Raw genomic sequence first — 16,397 nt, 5'->3', positions numbered from 1 at the left:
CTTCACTCATTACCAGAGGTGAAAGTATTTGGGAGTTCTGAACTGCAGTGAGCTAAGCTGATATGGTACCTGCACTAAGTTCAATATTAATATAATGAGCCCTCCACACTCCCTTCCACCCCCTGAAGTGGGAAGGCCATCAGGTTGCTCAAGGAGGAACAAACTAGCTTTGGTCAGAAACAGCAAGCTTCTGTTCCTTTGAGAATGGGATTGGTTTTGTGAGTGGCCCCTTAACTTCTAGCCTTAACAAAATAGGGAGACCTAGTCTTAAAAAAAAAATGAAATTAAAAATTCTTTGTTCTAAGAGATCTAAGAGTTCTTTGAGAGGAATTTAGGGAAGATACAGGGGGAAATCTATGGTATATAAAAACAAAAGATGTCAGTAAAAATCGATTTTAAAAATTAGTCCCATGTCTATGTCCTTGACACAATGAAGGTATAGTCACTCCATAAATCATAAAAATTTTGTTTTGTCATAAGGCTGATAATAATTTCTTCTTTTCTTGTCAGATTTTTGCCTTAATTAAAGAAAATAGAGTCATAGCTTCCTTAAAGTTAAGCAACAACTTGTAGCTTTCTTTGTAAAATAAATCAACCTTTAAATGTAATTAATAAACATAATTATATAAATAAACTCTACTTTTATTCTGTATATATATATGCATATATATATATATATATATTTGCTCATTTTATGTGGCTTGCAGAAGGGATCTTGAGGATCATTTGGTCCAGCCCCATCGTTTTATAAATTAACAAACTTCCTTTTTGTCAGAAGACTATTTTGTGTTTAATTCTGTTCTGAACTACCTTTTAACTTCTTGCAAAATTGCCATAATCTCCATATTGTGGGTCTCCAGAGTATAGTTTGTCATTCACAAACTCATTTTCTTTTAATTAATAAGAAACTGAACTTTTGTGTGACCAAACATTCTGGAATGAATAGTAAATTTTCTTCTTAAGGCTGTTGTGAACTTTAATTCTACTGACCATAAGACAAGTTAATAGGCATGCCTCACAAAAGATCACTCCCAAGCAGCATTCTTAATAGATTACGGCCAAACATAACCTTAAAGTCATAAGACCCTGCTGTAATGAAGTTCCACTGGTTGCCCATCTATAATATGTTGCTGTAGAATTCCTAATATAGTCACAGAATCAATTAAGGAATTTAAGTTTATAGTTGATTATATAATAGTCATTTTTCATGATACAGAATATTAAACAACATTACATTATGCAACATAGGTAGCCTAAACCTTATTAAAGTTTTCTTTAAGTACTTTACATACTTTTCTATCATACTCAGTCTGAGTATTAAATTTTAAATGTGCATAGACTTTATGAAGACCTTGAATTTCATTTCTTTTTGCTTCAGTACATTGCATAGTGATGATATGTACATAATAGATGGTCAATGAAAATATGTTGAATTAATGAACTGTCTATAAAATTCAAACTACATTCCTCCCCCACTCTAATACCCTTTTACAACCCCATCATGCCTTTAAGTGTAGGAAATATGTAAATCAAATTTGTCTTACCTTTTAGTAGTTTTAATTAGATAATTGATGAAGAGCAGTACATTTGCCCTGAAGCTTATTCAGTTCAATGAACATTTATTGGACACCTAACTATGTGCAAGGAACTGGTCAGTGAGACAGTTTCAGCCTTGTAGTAAAAGTCTCTCTCAAGGAGCCTAGATTTTAGGAAGCTATTAAGCAAGGAATCTAGTCAATTGTTGAAATATGAAGTATCATTTAACTTTGTAAAGTATAACATTGAAAGATATTCAAATGTTGAACTTTGGAAATTAAATATGATACTTTAAAAGTTCTTGATATTCTATAGTTTAAAAAAAGTTCAACAAATTACTTACTGTTTTCTTCTTCTTAGGTATGTGCAATCCTCGAAATTACAGTGATACACCTCCCACCTCAAAGAGCACTGTAGAAGAACTTCATGAACCAATCCCATCTCTCTTTCGTGCTCTAACAGAAGGAGGCACCCAGCTGAACTGGAACATTGTTTCATTCCCTGTTGGTGAAGAACTTTCCCATCATGAGAATCTGGTTTCATTTTTAGAAACTGTGAACCAACCACACCACCAGAACGTGTCTGTTCCTAGCAACAATGTCCATACACCATATTCCAATGACAAAGGTAATGAGCTAAGTGTTTTCTTTACAATTAAAAAGGTTACTTAAATCTCTTGCTTTTTACCCCATTTACAAAGCATGCATGCAGGTTACCATTAGGAATAAAGTTGAGGGAGAGATTGAATACTCATCCTTCTGTTTTGAGAATTGAAAGTTCTTGAATAATTGCTTGTTTTCTGTAAACATGGTCCTTGGACACTTAAAGGATTATTTCATGATGAAGCAACCTCTTTGTTAAAACATAATATTGTGATGAAAGGTGCTTTATAAGAAGGTAGGAGATCTGTATTTTGTTCTAAATTCCCTCACCAAAGAATAAATCCTCATCCCAGCAAGCTCGCTCTCTATAGATTAGTCAACAAAGAACTAAGATAATAATAATAATAGCAAACATTTATGTAGCACTTATTATGTGCTAGGCATTATGCTAAATACTTTACAATTATTACCTCCTCTGATCCTCACAACTCTGGCAGGCAGATGCTATTATTATCCCCATTTTACAGATGAGGAAACTGAGGCAAACTGCAGTTAAGTGATTTACCCAGGGTCACACACCTAGTAAATGTCTGAGGTCACATTTGAACTCAGATCTTGTCTTCAAGCCCAGCACTCCATCCCTTGCACCACCTAATTGCCCCTAGTCAGTGTGTAGTTGACTTTACCACTAATGTAACTAGCACTTCAAAAAGTGGCACCACCTTTAGTAGATTTATAGACCTGGCAGGGACCTTAAAGCATACCTAGGAGTCCTTTGCAAAGAATATAGTTTCATCATTATATATGAAGAAGAAATAAATATTTTGAATTTAATTTCCTCATTGGAGTGCAATTCACTGTTAGCCTCATGGAAAAATAGTATAATTATTTCTCAAAATGTGAAATTATATATAAATAATATAATTTTTCCATTTCTAGCCTTAGCTATGTTTTGCCCTTCACTAACATCCATTTTACTTTACAACAATATGAACTACTAGATTTATTAGATCTTTTAGCAAAATTTCTTTCTCATTCAGTGGAATTCAAATAGGTGAATCAAAATGTTATAGTACATTTATTTTCTTTATCAGACAAATCTCCCCTTTTCCAAATAAGTAACATATTTTTCCTTAAAAATGCGTTAATCAGATGGGATTTCTTTTCCCTGAGAATTCTCAGGTCCACAGTAGTCTCCTGGCATATGCAACCTGTCTTGCCACTGCAATGAGTAACATTTTATCTGTGGTAATACTAACAATGATTAAATGTCATTTTCCTTTACATATTGGAAAGTCAGTGTAATATTCAAACCTTATGTACATCGTGCCCTCAGCCTATGCAACATTTCCAGAAAAAGGAATACATACTTTAGGTAGAAGTTAAGACTTTGTTAGAAGTAGAAAATCAAATCTACCAACTCAACTACAAGGTCATTTATGCTTTTGGAAACAGAATTACCACAAGCACCTCTAAAGGAGGCTTTAGACAGTGCCTACATTCATATATCCATCTTCCTGGATGTAGTGCTTGGTACTGAAATGCTGATGAAGAAAATGCTAAACCTGAGAAAATCAGGGCTACATGACGACCATACATAGCTGGCTTCTCCTTTCATTAAACATTAACCAGGTGTTTCTGTACGCATGGTACTTTATAAAGTGCGGTAAATTGCTGTGGACCTTACACTATAGCAGTTTATTTTGGAAGGCCAACTTTTCTGCACATTTTCTCATATCTGTTAATGGTACCATCAATATCCTAATTTCCTGTCTAGAAATCTGAGTCATCTCTTCCACCCCCACTCACCAACTGCTCCTAGTTCTTTCTAAGTGTCCCTCAGCTTCTTTCTCATTCTACTACCTCTCTAGTCCAGGTTCCCGCCATCTTCATTCAGCAGTTATCTATTAAATATTTGCAGTGTACTGGCTATTGAGGAGATATAAAAATAAAATATGACCTGGCCCTTACTGTCAGGGAGCTACCCTAGCTTCCTAAGTAGTCTCTCTGCCTCTACTCTCTTTGCTTCAGTATATCCTACATATAATTTTCAGATAATTTTCCAGAAACACTACTTTAATCACATCACTTCGTCATCACAAAACTAAAATGACTATACATGTGACATACATAAATTCTAAATTCCTGACTAACTTTATGGCTCTGTAGTCTGGTCTTTTCCCTTTACTTCTCTCTGTGTGTCTCTGTCTCTCAGGTAAGTGATCTTTTCTCCTGAATCATCTGGTGAACCAGTTCCTTTTTAACCATTTTTCTTCTGTCCTTTGCACAGCAAAGGTAATTTTCCTTATGAAGTAAGAGTTGAGTTTTTCAGGGCTCAACAAAAATCCAGCCAGTTTGCATTTAGCCATTCCTGACCCTCAGTGCCTTTCTTGGATGAGATGGGAGTCGTCAGTCTTTTCTTTCCAGTGATATGGAGGACCACCAGGACTTCCCAACTTGCCTGCAACTGTGTCTTAAGGTCCTCTAAGCCTTACTGTTTGCCCTGTCTCTTCATCCTTCATACACTTGGGCACTGTCATCTGATGTACAAATGCAACCTAAAGACCCCTGAGCCAGCCCTGTAGGATTTCTGAGACTTTCTGTACCCTATCCAGCTAAGCTTCCTTTTTTATGTGTTATCTGCTCCAACTAAAATGTGAACTTCTTGAGAGGAGGAACAATCTCAACTTTGCTCTCGCTATCCCTAGCACTTTGTAAGTGCTCAATCTTTTTTTTGTTCATTCATTCATTGATTTCTCAACTTGAGTTGTTATAGTATGTCACCATACCACTTAACAGTTCATCTTAGTGTATTATTTGTAAGTGCTCAATCATTTTTTTTGTTCATTCATTCATTGATTTCTCAACTTGAGTTGTTATAGTATGTCACCATACCACTTAACAGTTCATCTTAGTGTATTATTTATTAATCTTGTACCCTCATACACAGAGAGGTATTGTGTTATATATCCCAGTTATTTCCCATAGTGAATATGCTGGCACAAAGTAGATTTAATTCAGAACTTCAAAGATCTGTGATTTTGCCATTGTAGATATTCCTTCTACCAATACAGTTTACAATCCTGCTCTGGCTTGGTAGATGGTCCTTGAGAATCGTGACTAAAAATTTCATCTTGCTGAGGCAAGCAATGAGCTTGAACTTTGTCACATTGGTCCTTGGTCAGATGACATAATCTGTCATTGGGCCTAGAGGCCCTTTTCAAAAGTGTTTGCTTCTGACTACCCCTCCCCCAATCTGTCCTCCCTTCTATCACTCCCCTTCTTCTTCCCCCCTACTTTCCTGTAGGGTAAGATACTCAATTGAGTGTGTATGTTATTCCCTCCTTAAGCCAAATCCAATGAGAGTAAGGTTGACTCATTCCCTTTCACTTCCCCTCTCTTCCCCTTCATTGTAACAGCTTTTTTCTACCCTTTTTTATGTGACATTAAAGAGTTTTATCTAAGACTCTATCCATCTTAGTCAAGTTGTAGGAATAGAGGAAGCATTCAAGCCAAACTCTTCTAGTATACCTCTACAAAAAAGTTTAAAATAACATGTAATAATGAATTCTGGAGCAGCATAGCCAATTAAAAGTCAGAATAAGACGTTTGTCCAACCCAAAAAACATAGGAGGTTGGGAGAAAAGATCTATGGTACTGGTGTTGGGCGCTGGCACAAGGGGCAAAAATACCAGATGTGGGTCTCAGGGACAGTGGCATCAGCAATTTTGGGAGCACTTACTGGCCAGAGATGGCAAAGGGATTGGACAGCTGATCAGAAAGAGATTACAGGGTACCCCTAAATAGGGACTTGGTGCAAGACTGAATACCATTAGGCAACTCCATTATCGAGGTCTGGCTCACAATTCCAGGGCAGAGAGTAGTATTTGTGGTTGCAAGGAAGTGGGAGTCCTGGTCACAGTTTCATGATATGAAGAGTGAGCATGGGCCATAGTTCTAGAGCAGAAAGGAAGACTAGGATTTAGATTTGCAAAGGAGCAGGGGCCCTTTCTGGGTGAAGACCAGAGCACAGACTAGGAGAGCAGTCACCATACCTCTTCCCAGATCATACCACCTTGGAAACACCAGAAATTTAAGAGACCCTCTAGAACTAGCTGCAAAACAGTAGGGCAAAAAACCTTGGATCTTTGGACAGTGGTACCCTCACTCCCTAGCCCCCAGAGATAAGGAGTACAACTCTTAATGTAAAGTTCAAAGTCAAGAAATGGGCTGGAAAAATGAGGAAAACAATAACAATTTACCCTTTTCTGCCTCCTCCTTTCCTCTTCTCCCATTACAATCCCTTTTCACCCCTTAATTAGGTTTGTTTTTTATCACATCAGTTAATTTATACCCACAGCCTCTGTCTACGTATATCTCTTTTAAATGGCATAATAAAGATACAATTCTCAAGATTTACAAGTATCATCTTCCCATATAGGGATATAAACAGTTTGCCCTTATTGAATAACATGGTTGTTTTTTTTCCTTTCCTGTTTACCTTTTTATGCCTCTCTTAAGTCTTGTATTTAATGATCAAATTTCCCATTGATCTCTGGTCTTTCCATCAGGAAGGTCTGGAAGTCCCTTATTTCATTGAATGTCCATCTCCTTGCCTGAAACATTATGCTCACTTTTGCTGGGTAGTTGATCTTTGGTTATAATCCAAGCTCATTTGCGTTATGAAATATCATATTCCAAACCCTCTGATTTTTTTAATGTGGAAGCTGCAAGTTTCTGCGTGTTCCTGACTGTAGTTTCACAATATTTGAATTGTTTCTTTCTGGCTGCTTACAGTATTTTCTCCTTGACCTGATTATTCTGGAATTTGGCTATAATATTCCTTGGCATTTTCAATTTGGGGTCTCTTTTAGGTGGTGATCAGTGGATTCTTTCAATGACTGTTTTACTCTCTGGTTCTAGGACCTCAGGGAAGTTTTCCTTGATAATTTCTTGGAAAATGCTGTCCAGGCTCTTTTTTCCATCATGGCTTTCAAGTAGACCAATAATTCTTAAATTATTTCTCCTGGTCACTTGTTTTTACAATGAGGTATTTTACATTTTCTTCTATTTTTTCATTCTTTTGATTTTTTTGACTGATTGTTGATGTTTTAATCTGCACTTGTTTTCCAGTTCACTTGTTTTTACAATGAGGTATTTTACATTTTCTTCTATTTTTTCATTCTTTTAATTTTGTTTGACTGATTGTTGATGTCTCATAGAGTCATTAGCTTCCACTTGCCCAATGCTAATTTAACAAATTGTTTTCTTCAGTTAGCTTTTGTACTTCCTTTTCCATTTGGCGAATTTACTTTTTAAGGAGTTGTTTTCTTCAGTATACTTTTTTTTCCATTTTGTCAATTGTATTTTTAAAGGAGTTGTTCAGTTTTTCTTCTGCTTCTCTAATTTGACTTTTAAAATCCTTCTTGAGCTCTTCCAAGAAGACTTTTTGGGCTTGAGACCAATTTATATTCCCCTTTGAGGTTTCAGATGTGTGTATAGTGACAATGCTGTCCTCTTCTGAGTTTGTGTTTTGAATTTCCCTGTCCCCATAATAAGAATCTATGGTCTTTGATTTTCTGTGCTGCTTTTTTTTTGAAGGGGGGAAGGCAGGGCAATTGGGGTTAAGTGACTTGCCCAAGGTCACACAGCTAGTAATTGTGTCAAATGTTTGAGGCTGAATTTGAACTTGGGTTCAGGGCTGGTGCTCTACTCACTGCGCCACTTAGCTGCCCCATTCTGTGTTGCTTCTTGCTCATTGTGCTTGCCTTTTTCCTGGATTTTAATGTTGATCTCTGCTTTCTTGTGCTGGGGGCTAGGGCCTGGTTATTGGCATTGGGTGCTGGGGCCTGAGGTTCTGGCAGCTAGAGGCTGTAGCTTACCTAGTGCTGAGCTAGAGTTGGTGGTGTTGGCTGGTGTATGCAGATGCCACATGGGGTTTTACTGTGTTTCCTCCGGTTACACTGAAGCTCATGGGTTGAAGTATGGGGATGGGGGTGGTCAGGCCACTAGAGATCACCTCTTTGCTGGGGGCTGCACTAGAGCACAGGCAGGCTCAGCCACTAGTGGACACCCGTCCACCACATAAGTTCTCTGCACTGGTGTATACAGGTTCCCCATGCAAGTGTCTGCTGGTTCCCCCATCTGTGCAAAGTCACATGGGGGACCTGGTGCCAGAGCTTGCCTGCTCCACTACCCTGAGACTCAGGATCTCCTGCTGGTTTGCTGAGGTGAGCTTGCTGCTAGCTTGCTGGGATACCTCCCATCCTGTACTGGTCCCCTTCAGCCACATCAAGAGGGACCTTTCTCACTAATCCCCCTAGCCTCACAAGCTAAAAAACTTCTGCACCCCATTTTTCTGCTGGCTCCACTGTTCCAGGATTTTTTCTGGGGTGGTATTTTCTGGGTTTTTCAAGGTCAGTAAGGAAGAGTGAGAGCAACTTACTGCTTGCTCTGCCATCTTGGCTCCTGGAAGTCTGGAATATTATTTTACTACAAGAAATGACAATGGGAATGATTTCAGAAAAACTTGAGAAGATTTATATGAACTGATGCAAAGTGAAGTCAGCCGAACATTGTGCACAGAATACCACAATGATGATCAACTGTGAAAGACTTAATGCGGTGATCCAAGACATTTGCAAAGGACTCATGATGAAAAATACTATTCACCTCCAGAGAGAGAACTAATGGATTTTAAGTGCAGATTAAAGCATATTATTTTTTACTTTATTTTTCTTCCCTTTTTTGGCAACATGGCTAATATGGAAATATGTTTTACATGATTTCATGTGTTTCGTTTTGCTTGCCTTCTCAGTGAGTAGAAGAGGGACTTGAGGGAGGAAGAGATTTGAGAACTCAAAATTCTAAAAATGAAGCAAAAAATTTTTAAAAGAGTAAAACGTATGTGTAGGGCTCAACAATATTTATATAAACAGGCAAATGTGCTGGGATACAAAATAAAAACAAAATAGGATTGTCCTCAGGGAGCCTGAATTCTAGAGTAATATTAATTATTCAGTCAATCAAGAATAGTAGGAATTCAATAAATATTTGTTTATTGAAGACACAAAGCAGTATTACAGTAGACATATTAAAGGTATAGAGACATCAACTAATTGGGTTATATTTCCCTTACCTAATGTTTAGCTTTGACAAGTAGTGTATCTTTGGAAAAGTAACATTTCAAAATGTAGAATTGAAGGTCAATTTTCACCCTCAATCTACCCCTTCATGGAGGTGGGAAGTCCACAGGCATGAAAACTTGCATGTGTTTTTGGACTTTTTCAATGTGTTGATCAGTTGATTTATTTTCCTCTCTAAAAAATACTATTTGTTAGGTTGGAAGGCTCTCAGGGGTGGAGCAGAAAGGGCTGGGATGGGAGAAGAGACGACAATGATAATGTAAAAAAAGAACAGGAAATATCAATAAAAATTATTTTTTAAAAAATGAATTGAAAGTCAATATTAATGGTTCAAGCAGCATTTTTTAGAAGATTTAATTTTATTTATACATACATTCCCAACTTTATCAGAGATAGTTTCCATTACCAAAGGAGAACCTTTTAGATCAGTGAGGACTCTTGGGCAGTTAATGTTCATACTGGATCCTCTGTCTATACCTGCAGTTCTCAGAAGTGTTCTCAACAGACCCCTGGGAGATCCCTAAGACCTTTTCTCCTGAAAGGGTCTGTGAAATCAAAACTATTTTCATAATAATATGAAGTGTTATTTGCCTGTTAAAATAATTCTACCTTTTCCAGCGTTCAGTGATCAAAGGCTGGGATTGGAATTAAGTTGTAAATAAGAAAGCCTTCTTAGACTTGTGCTGCATTGGAGACACTTGACTTCCTCCTGTAGTAGATCCATGGAGCTTGAATGGAAGAATTAAGATAAATGAATGTTAAATATAACTATTACACAAAGCATTGCTTTTTTTTCATTTTTCTTTCTCCCTCTCATATCCTGTATCTTTTTTGTTTCCAGAACACATGTGTACTGTGGTATATTTTGATGACTGTATGTCAATACATCAGTGTAAGATTTCTTGTGAATCCATGGGAGCATCTAAATATCGCTGGTTCCATAACGCCTGTTGTGAATGTATTGGACCAGAATGTATCGACTATGGCAGTAAAACTGTCAAATGTATGAACTGCATGTTTTGAAGAAAGAAAAGGAGTCCTATAATAATAAAATACAGACCAAAGTCATCTTCATTAAAGAGAAAGAGACGGAAGGAAAGACATCAGCTGGTGAAGTATACGTGTTTTATCAAAATGCAAGTAATTTGGGAAGAAGATATAAAGAATTTTAAATATTTGTCACTTTAAAAATTGAGTAATAATTGATTTTCCTATCATGTTTTAAGCTTCTTTTTAATTTTAGGAAATCATTGAGCATAATCATCCACCTTGATTGGCTTATTGTTAATTGTCAATGAATTTTTGCCTTAGAATGTATCTAAAATCTTGGTCATTTTATGGAAGAAATATAATTGAAAAATTCACTGGGACATCTCATCTTCATGTCAAAGATGGTGGATGCCTGTTTCTGCCAGTATCCCTTAACCTTTTGTTTTGAAAATGTTAGCAGACAGATCCTAGAGTAAGGTTGGTTTACTTTGACAGTTACTTCCCATATTCAAAATTTTCTTTTAAAACATTAGAATTGCACCATTCACAGAATGCTGAGTTTTTATATTTATGTGCATTACAAATTCTATCTCTTCCCTTTATTTTTCACTTGTAGTCTGTTTGAAGCACAGGAATTATTTAAACTTACATTTATATGAAGGTTTGCATAAAAACTAAACTGATAAACCTTTTATAATATAAAGATAAGATGAAGTAAGAATATTATTGAGAACATGCTGAAAAACATTGGTGGATTTCAATAAACACTTAATTAAAACCCAGTTCCTGTATGTGACTTGTGAGGCCAGTTTGTATAAGAGGTCCTAGGACTGGGGCTGGGGGGTGAATGCCAGGCTAGGAGATATATAATCTGTTGTAACCTAATTGAGATAGCAAAAGAACAGTTTGAGTCAAGAGAACGGAAAATGGAATACGCATTTATATAATGCCTCCCACAAGCTGAGCACTGTATGCTTTACAAATATTAATCTCATTTGATCCTCACAACAACCCAGGGAGGTAGGTGCTATTTTTATCCCTGTTTTACAGTCAAAGAAACTGAAGCAAACAGGTTAAATGACTTGCCCGAGGTCACCCAGCTAGTGTATGTCTAAGGCCAGATTTGAACCGGGAATGGAGTCTGGGGAGGAAGTAAACAGGTAAAAGTTGGAGGCTTCTTGGAAGATGGAAACAAGACCACAAACAGGATAGTAGAATATATGGTTCCCATTTGGAATGTGAGTGAGCAGAATCAGGGTAATGGAAAGAATAGAGCTTAAGATAAAACAAAAAAATTGTATCAAAAGGGAATTTAGGCTTGAGCATGTTTGGGAAAGAAGGTTGAGGGATATGATACAGGAAAGTTGAGATCAGATTACTTAAAATAATGTCATTGCTTCAGAATCTTCTATTTAATCTTTTTTTATCTGATTCTAGTTTATATTGTTATTGAATAAGCATTGTTATCTAGGGGGTGAAAAACTTGATTAACTGTCAGAGTGTAACAGTTACCAGTAAATATAACAGCGTAATCACCAACTTTGAGGTTTTGTGACTGTCTTTTTTCTCAACAATTTATAAAAGTTTTAAAAAGGATTCTCACAGAAGGAAACAAACCAAAACTCCAAGTACATTCCAGAGTCTTTTTGTTATTCTTTATGTAATATTCTGATAAAAAGCCAGAACATTATTTACATAAAAAGTGCCCACCCACACTTACAGGAAGTCTGAACCTTCAAAATAAATAAATAAGGTAAATAATTCATAAGGCAAACAAGACTCTCAGCTTTTCAAAATGTATAATCACAGCTTCCCTTTGGTAGGAAGTTCCCTTATTGCATCTAAAATATGATTTTATTTATTTAACATTTAGATATTCAGGAATACATATCTTCTGTACATCTTCTCATATAGACATATTCATCTTAGATTTTGCAATAGTCATTTGCTTAAACTTAAGTTGTCTTGAGTTTGTGTGCATTTTTCTGATCAAGTATCACAAAATTAAAAACCTTGATGCCTTAAATAGTATTTTCTACTGACACCAAACACATCATCCAATCCAAGTGGACTCTGAAATAAGCAGTGATTTAAGATAACCTTTTCTATTTTATAGAGTTTATTTTAGGACATGAACTTTTATTTTTTAGGTAGCAAAACTCTTCCCCTTCATTTTGTATTCATCATTTCATCTGGACTTTTTGTTAAAACAATAGAAGCTTGTAATTGTGACCTAAATATATTTAAGAGTAAAACACGATAGGAATCAACATCTTTTAAAAAGATATAATTGAAAAAAAGGTCTAATTTAATTAAATAGGTTTTCACCATTCACAACTAATACCTGCAGCCTGAGGGTCTGTTTTACTGCAGACAAGAAAAAATTTAAGGAAATTTTTGGCCATTTGCTGTCTTTCAACTTCTTTCTTCTTCAGAGTAAACACATATATATGGAGAAATTCCTTTTTGTTTGTTGGCTATATGCTTAATGTCATCAGCATTAATTTCCCTTAGCACATATATGTTCTTTAATTGACATTCCTCATTTTAAATACTTGATAAAACATGTTTGTGTGTAAATAACTTTTTTATTTTCATTTTTCTGACTTATTCCACATTGCTCTTTTTCAATTCTCTACATTGTGATGGTGATTTCCTACACCATAAATCAATTTAAATTGATGGAATTCTTTTTTTCCTCTATTTGCCCATTAACAGCTATTCTTTGAATTATTCTTTTTTGTGATAAATTTTTTTAAATTTTATTTTGGTGGGTGGAATAAATATGAGTATATAAACCTGTCTGCTGTTTATCTCATGGTTTATTTTCTGATTTTGGATAATAGGTATTTTAAATTTGACTTTAAAATATAGGTAGAAATAACATAAAGCCTGTTATTAATTCTGAAGGTACTGCTTATCCTCTCTGACACTTGGACACTACTATGATCTTGAGCACCAAATTCTTGTTTAGTGAAGAAGTTTTGATAGATCACAGTTTCTGTTTTTTATATTTTAAAAATGTTGTTATTTGCTGCTAGTTTTTGATAGCTAAATAATCTAGAAATAAAATCTGTCGATTTAAGTGAGTTTTATTAAAATGAGGGGATTTCATACTACCATACATTTTCTTTTAGGATAGTTTTTTCTCTCATTTGCTTGATTCGAGCACTGTGCTTTTAATTGAAACTATAGTCTTCATTTAAGGAGCCAAAGTAATTCCAGTACATGTTTATAAGGTATGTCATGAATCAAAGATAAAATCACTTAGATTTATGACTTCTAAAGTTTAAGGAAACTAAAATAGCTCATATGTTAGGATCATAACTCATTTAATGGCTATTTAAGAGCAGAGCTAATATCAGTGTGAGAAGGAAGCAAAAGAAGAGGAAAGAATTCAGACATTAATAGAATTGACTATGAAAAAGTTCTTGCTTTTAAGAAGTTTAATTCATTCTCTTCTCCCAACTGTGTATTATGTATTCATGCAGTCTATTAGCATCATAAAATGTATGTATTTTGCCTTTTTTATCCCTGTAAATGTATTTTAATTAAAATGTTGTAATATATTGGAGTTCTGGTTTTTGTTAATCCTAACATTGCACACCAAACAAAACTTTTTTTGTGATATTTTTGTTTGGCTAATAGTTTTCCTTCATCTTTTGGTAAGTTCTTCAATAAACTCACTTTATTTGGACATTAATGGGTTGGTGGAACTGCGTAAGCTGGATTTCCAAGTTTTGTCCTCCTTTTCATTACTTGCTTTGCTGCTGACCCCCTTTTTTTGGAGGGTGCAAGTCAGGGCAATTGGGGTTAAGTGACTTGCCCAGGGTCACACAGGTAGTAAGTATGTCAAGTGTAATGACATTCTTTTTTAGGAGGTAGTGGCTATTTTACTTTTTGAAATAATTTTCTATAGGCAACCTGGTATTCAAATATGGAAGACCTTTGAGACCTACTCTGCCAGTACCCTTGATCCAGGGGCATTTTCAGGTAGGACATGTCCTATCCTAAGGGAAAGCTATTGACTACCATAGTGGAATGGGTGGCAGAGAACAGTGTTAGAGGGAATGGGCTGGGGAAAGGGTAAACATTTTCCCAGTGCTTCTTGAGTCAGGTCTGCAGTATGCAGTTTCATTATTAGAGAGTAAGAAAAGCAAAGGAAGACCTGAAACCCAGGAGAAGTACAAGAAGTCCTAAAGAGATCTGGGAATAGGGGTAGGTTTAAGACCTGTGATTTCACTGATATAGGGAGCTCTTCAATGAGAAAATCCCTCTACCAATGGAGGGCTGCACCTTCTCTGCAACTGAGAGTCTTAGAGAATTGCCTAGAACATGAAAGGGGAAGTGACTTGCCAAAGACAGTATGTCAGGGGCAGAACTTGAACCCAGGTCTTTCTGATTGATTCCAAGGGGAGCTCTCTGGTCACTAGGCCATACTGTCAAGAAATTTTAAGAACTAAAAGCAAGTCCTCCCCTGCACCACCACTCCCAAAAAAATTTTGGTAACATTAGGAGATTTGAAGTGGAGCTGGAAAAAAAATCCATGAAGGAATGAAAAGAAATAAATGTAACTGAAATCTCTGGAGGAGTTTTTGATAAGATTCAGCAAAATGGAAAATTCAGTGTGATATAATAGTAAAAAAAAAGAAAGGAAATGTGGTCTTACACAACATTAGAAGAATGATATTCGAAAAGAGGGATGTGATAGAGTACATTCTACTCTGGATAAACTACATCTAGAGTATCAAGTTCAGTTTTTCCTGCCATATTTGGAAAGGACATTCATAAACTGGAGTGTCCAAAAGAGGAAAAATTGCATGGTGACAGGGCTCCCAGTTTTGACATTTAGTCTAAAAGAATTACTGGGTGGAGTGTAAGAAAAGCTTTATTCAGCTATCTGGGAGGCTAACATGTAGCAGAGGGTTTCAACTTGTTCTTCTTAATATAACAGACACAAGTTTCAGAGAAGCAGAGTTAGGCTTAGTTTGAAGAAAAACTCCCTGTCAGAACTGAAAGTGCAGTGGACTGTCTGGGCAAGTAGTGTGTTCCCCATCACTAGATGTCTTTTAGCTGAAGCTGGAGGACCACTTATCCAGTATGCTGTAGAGGTTTCTGTTTCATATTCAGGTATAACAAGATGGCTTCTGTGGTCCTTTCTAACTTTTGTGTTAATGTGATAAATCTAACTTTCTCAAAAATTATCCTTTTAAAAATTAACATGTCCCTAACATAATTTTTCCCAAGAACTTTTTTTACTTATTCAACTCAATTCTCCTGGAAGTCAAAGTCCTTTGTTATTTTTCACAATAGTCAACATTTATTTATGAGAAATCGAATTTAATCGGGCTTTTGCCCTGTTTGCCCAAGTTTACATATAGATCATCTGTGTTCCTAAAGATTAAGATAATACAAAATTATTTATTTTAGATGTGGTAATATACTGAAAAATGAACACATCGCAGAGTATGAATGGTTAATCAGAGTCCTATCTTTGCAAAATAGAAGCATAAACACATTAAAATATGTACTTTTGTATAAAATCTAAATAAAATTAACCAACACTTTTGTCCAATAAACATCCTGAGATTGCTTTTTTTATGAATTTTATTAATTTAATTTAATTATTTTATGAATAAACAAAAAAGCTAATGTGATCTCTGGCTTCATCAAGGCAGGGCATAGCTTCCAATACTAAAGAAATGATAGCCCCTCTGTATTCTGCCCCTATTAGACTTCGTCTAGAGTATTGTGTTCATTTCTGGATACTATAGTTTAAAAAGGAGATAAGGAATTTGTCCTCTATTCGGAAAGAATCTTGAATGCAAAGATGAAGTGCTTGTATGCAGTTCAGAAGGCAATGGAGAGTTACTGAAGGTGAGCGAAGGAGTGATTTGAGCAAAGCAGTACATGAGAAGGTTTACTCTGGCAACAATGTGTGAATGGGTGGAAGAATGGAAGAAAAGATGCTCAGTTCGAAGTTATTACGTATAATCTTGGTGAGAGATAGTGAGAGCCTGGGTTAAGGTGGTGACCATGTCAGTGAAAGTAGGTTTGGGAGATATTGAAGAGGTAAACACTTGGTTATAGGCTAGATATATGGGGGTAGGAGAAGAGACTGAAG

The 16,397-nt window shown here is 35.9% G+C and overlaps 1 protein-coding gene across 1 annotated transcript in view; it reads left to right on the top strand.

Moving 5' to 3' along the window:
- TWSG1 (twisted gastrulation BMP signaling modulator 1) overlaps positions 1–13,842 on the top strand; it is a 59,631-nt gene extending 45,789 nt beyond the window's left edge. The window contains exons 4-5 of the mRNA XM_036741482.1: positions 1,897–2,163; positions 10,125–13,842. Of these exons, the coding sequence (XP_036597377.1) occupies positions 1,897–2,163; positions 10,125–10,306 (449 nt within the window). The 3' untranslated portion in view covers positions 10,307–13,842. The remainder of the gene's footprint in view (positions 1–1,896; positions 2,164–10,124) is intronic.
- The last annotated feature ends 2,555 nt before the right edge of the window (positions 13,843–16,397 follow it).

The sequence above is a fragment of the Trichosurus vulpecula genome, chromosome 1 (assembly GCF_011100635.1).
Source record: "Trichosurus vulpecula isolate mTriVul1 chromosome 1, mTriVul1.pri, whole genome shotgun sequence".
Taxonomy (NCBI): Eukaryota; Metazoa; Chordata; class Mammalia; order Diprotodontia; family Phalangeridae; genus Trichosurus; species Trichosurus vulpecula.
Note: the sequence above shows the minus strand (reverse complement) of the source record. Positions and strands in the feature narration are given on the sequence as shown.